Source organism: Loa loa (assembly GCF_000183805.2).
Source record: "Loa loa unplaced genomic scaffold supercont3.275, whole genome shotgun sequence".
Taxonomy (NCBI): Eukaryota; Metazoa; Nematoda; class Chromadorea; order Rhabditida; family Onchocercidae; genus Loa; species Loa loa.
Genome location: NW_018108455.1, coordinates 10970 through 14865, shown reverse-complemented (window position 1 = coordinate 14865; position 3896 = coordinate 10970). Strand labels below are relative to the sequence as shown.

Sequence of the window (3896 nt, the reverse complement as noted above, 5' to 3'; positions counted from 1 at the left end):
TACAACAACCATTCCTCAAAATTCACCAATTCCTGATGAAGTATTACAATCAAAACAATTTTCATCCAGTTTGGATTCCGGACAACAACCTGAAATCACCACAACGGTAACAACTTCAAATACATCAGTAACAGGAAATGCTTCATCAACATTTTCAACAACCAAAACAACCAAAAGTATTGTTCCATCTCAAAGTCCAACAGTTGGTGTTGTAAGTCCAATGATGAATCATCGAGTTATCAAATTGCCACAAACATCCAACAGTGGTATTGCTGGTATGCTTACTAATCAAATTTTAATTTCCGAAAATATTAATTAATTATTTGTTTTATTTATGGTAACATATAAATTAATAGATTATTATTATTATTGTTATTTTTTTAAATTTTTTAATTAATAGATTATTATTATTATTGTTATTTTTTTAAATTTTTTAATTAATAGATTATTATTATTATTATTACTGTTATTTTATAGTAACATATAAATTAATAGATTATTATTATTTGGTTTTTTTTTGTAATTATCATTTTTTAGATGGTGGTAATCAAAGTGATACTTCGACAACATCAGGAAGTCGTGATTCCGATAATGCAAGTGTCATATACAATCCAACTATTGATGATGCAAATTCATTAGCAGATAATTCAACTATTAAAGATAAAAAAGCTCCGTAAGTTATAAATTATTTAAAATAAATAAAGTGGCTATTTTAAAATTTAATAATATATAATCAAATATTATTTGTAAATGTATTTTTGGTGAAAAAAAAATATTTTATTATTATTATTATTATTACTATTATTATTATACTATTATTATTATTGCAATGCATTGCATATAAGCGAAAAACAATTTTTGGAATAATTGATTTCTTATATTGTTTACTCATTTGTCATGTCATCATCATTAAGCCTTTATACCTGTCATTATCAATTCATATTTATAGACCATTGCCACCTGTACGAACAAATAGTCACCTGGAGACAACATTTGATTCTAATTGTGGTGTAACAACATCAGAAATTACAACTCCTTCAAAGAGTAATATTACTGCTACATTTCCTGGATCAGATCTTGAAGGAATTCCACCAATGGAACCAATTATACCATTAGTACCACCACCTTATAATGTTGTTCTAAAAAATGGGAAAACATATCGACAAAATACTCATCCATCTGCTACGAGAAATGGTAACATTTCTTTTTTCTTATCATTTTATATCGTTTTTTGTTTTTTCGAAATTAAATATTCATCACTTTTTTTATTTTTAAATTTAACAAAATTCACTTTTACAAATTTCATTGTTACTATGATAATCTATTTGTTTTTATTTTTATTTTATTCAAAAATATCATAAATAGATAGATAGATATTTGATATGATAATATTGGTTGAAATCTTCGATTCTAAATTTGATAAATTAAAAAAAAAAGAAAAAGAAATGAATTTGATAAATTTTAATAGTAAATATTCGGCTAAATACTTCTCTACATCTTATAAACAATTGATTGATAACTGTTGGCAACATTGATATCCGGTTACCACAACATCTTTTGATATCCGATAAGGAAATGTTTGATGAATGAGTAATGGTATGATTAATATCCGGTTAGAAATTATTTGGATAAGTAATAGCATATTTAATATCCGGTTAAATAGCTTGCAATAGGAAATGGAAAAAAGTATTCGGTTTTAATGCTTGTAAAGAAATTTGATGAAAATTTGTTACGGTCATTAGATGAGATAATGATGATATGAATAATGCTTTCAACTATATTAGGATATCTAACTACCTATACATCTATATACTTACCTTAACTACGCGGGGGGTGACAATTATTCTAACATTAAGATAATTAATGAAGTCATTTCTTTTACCAAAACTCTTTCTGTGACAATTTTATACAGAAGAATAGTTATTTATTATTTATTGGGATAGGTGTATATGTATATATGTTTGTGTTTTTATTTTTTCTCATTTATTAGAAATAAGAAAAAAATTTTTTGTTTATTTTTTAATTTTATTCATAATGCTTGATTTATTTTTTAGTAATTAGAATAAATTTTTCAAATAATTAATAAAATAAATGAAATTTTTAATTTAAAATTTGTGAAAATCTTTTCTTCGTTCATTTTTTAAATGATTCTAAAATAAAATTTCAATGATTTTAAAACAAATTTTTTTAAACAAAATTTGACCTATCTTTTTTTTTCTGCTTAACCATACACTATGCTATATCATATTTTTACTACTTATTGCCGGTATATTGATTTATTTCCAGTGGGAAAAAAAAGACGAGTGAGCAAATTCAAAATACAACTTAATTAATGATATTTATCACTAAAATAATTAAATTATCAGGATTAATTCCGATTAGTTATTCCAAATTTCAATTAAATATTACCGTTTAAAATTTGATCATTTTTGTTGTAAGTGCTGAAAAATTGTTTACCAAGTAATAACCACAAATTGGTAGCAAATTTGAATAATTAATTTAACTAACCATTAGGTTTAATCCAATCAACGCTACAACTTTATAAGCTGATAATTTTATCCAGCTGTAAATTTAATCCATAATATTTAAATTTATATATCGTATTCTTTTCCATCTCTTTTCCATCCATTGTTTTTTTTTTCATCAAATTAACTTTTTAATTTTTAATTAATTTCTAAAAACCTTTTTTTTTTACTTAAATAATACCATGGAATTAATGTGTGTTATTTTAAATTCCTTATAATACATATTTTTATGAAATGAAATAAAGCAAAAAATGAGATGAATGTGTGAAATTGTTGATGTCAAAGGTCAACGAATACTACCATTTGATTATCCTCTTCCGTTTTGTTTTGTTTACATTTCTGGTGATTATAATTTGTACTCCCATTCTTCTTAACCTTTTTATATATGTATTATTTATAGGATCACTTCGAGATAGTTCAACAAGTGATGATTCATTAGATTCCATTTCAACAACTATCCGATGCGCAGTACCACATCATCCATCCGGTTATTTATCTGAAGGTGAATCATTATTTACCGGTAATGCCACCGTTCCAGAATTATCAATGGCTGGTAAGTTACATGCAATTTTCATTTTTTACATTTAATCAAAAAAATATTTGTGATGAAAACTTAACATTTAATAAAAATAAGATTATATGTATGAATGAAATGAAAAAGGAAACTATATGATTGATATATGTATATATAACCGGATTGATATGTATATAACCGGAAAATAATTCCGATATATATATAACCGGATTGATATATATATATATATATAACCGGAAAATAATTCCTTTTCCTGAATCGATACATTAATATTCAGTGAATTAAACCATTACTTGAAGTATTAATGAAATGAAAACGGAAAATATACCGGAATATCTATGCTGTAATTAATTCTCTTCCTTGAATTATTCGCATAGCTTTTTTCAAATTTATTTCAATCAATTCTTCTTTAAAGTGCATTCTATGGCCATAATGAACCAAATTGTTATTTGCTAATTCAAAAAGCCTCCCATCTGTAATTGATTACAAAAACAATTTTTATCTTTAAGCCATCCTTTTCATTCTCTTTCCCTTTTTTTCACTCCCCTATATAGGCATATCTCGAATAATGTGGCAGTGATTGATACGGCTATCATTTGATATCACTTGGTAACAAATACTGAAAGGTTATCATTATAATTCTGTTAATGTGAGCTAGAAGTTATTTAGTATTAATACTAGTTGTTATTGTTGTTGTTGTTATTGTTGTTGGTTATTGTTGTTGTTGTTGTTGTTGTTGTTATCGTTGTTGTTATCGTTGTTGTTATTGTTGTTGTTGTCATTGTTGTTGGTTATTGTTGTTGTTGGTTGTTGTTGTTGTTATTGCTGTTGTTGTT

At 25.0% G+C, this 3896-nt stretch overlaps 1 protein-coding gene across 1 annotated transcript in view; it reads left to right on the top strand.

Moving 5' to 3' along the window:
• Positions 1 to 223: 223 nt before the first annotated feature.
• Positions 224 to 3896, top strand: part of LOAG_13359 (hypothetical protein) — a gene marked incomplete at both ends in the record, with an annotated part of 7277 nt that continues 3604 nt past the window's right edge. The window contains 4 exons of the mRNA XM_020448671.1: positions 224 to 275; positions 538 to 673; positions 950 to 1194; positions 2926 to 3078. Coding sequence (XP_020301205.1) covers positions 224 to 275; positions 538 to 673; positions 950 to 1194; positions 2926 to 3078 — 586 coding nt within the window. The remainder of the gene's footprint in view (positions 276 to 537; positions 674 to 949; positions 1195 to 2925; positions 3079 to 3896) is intronic.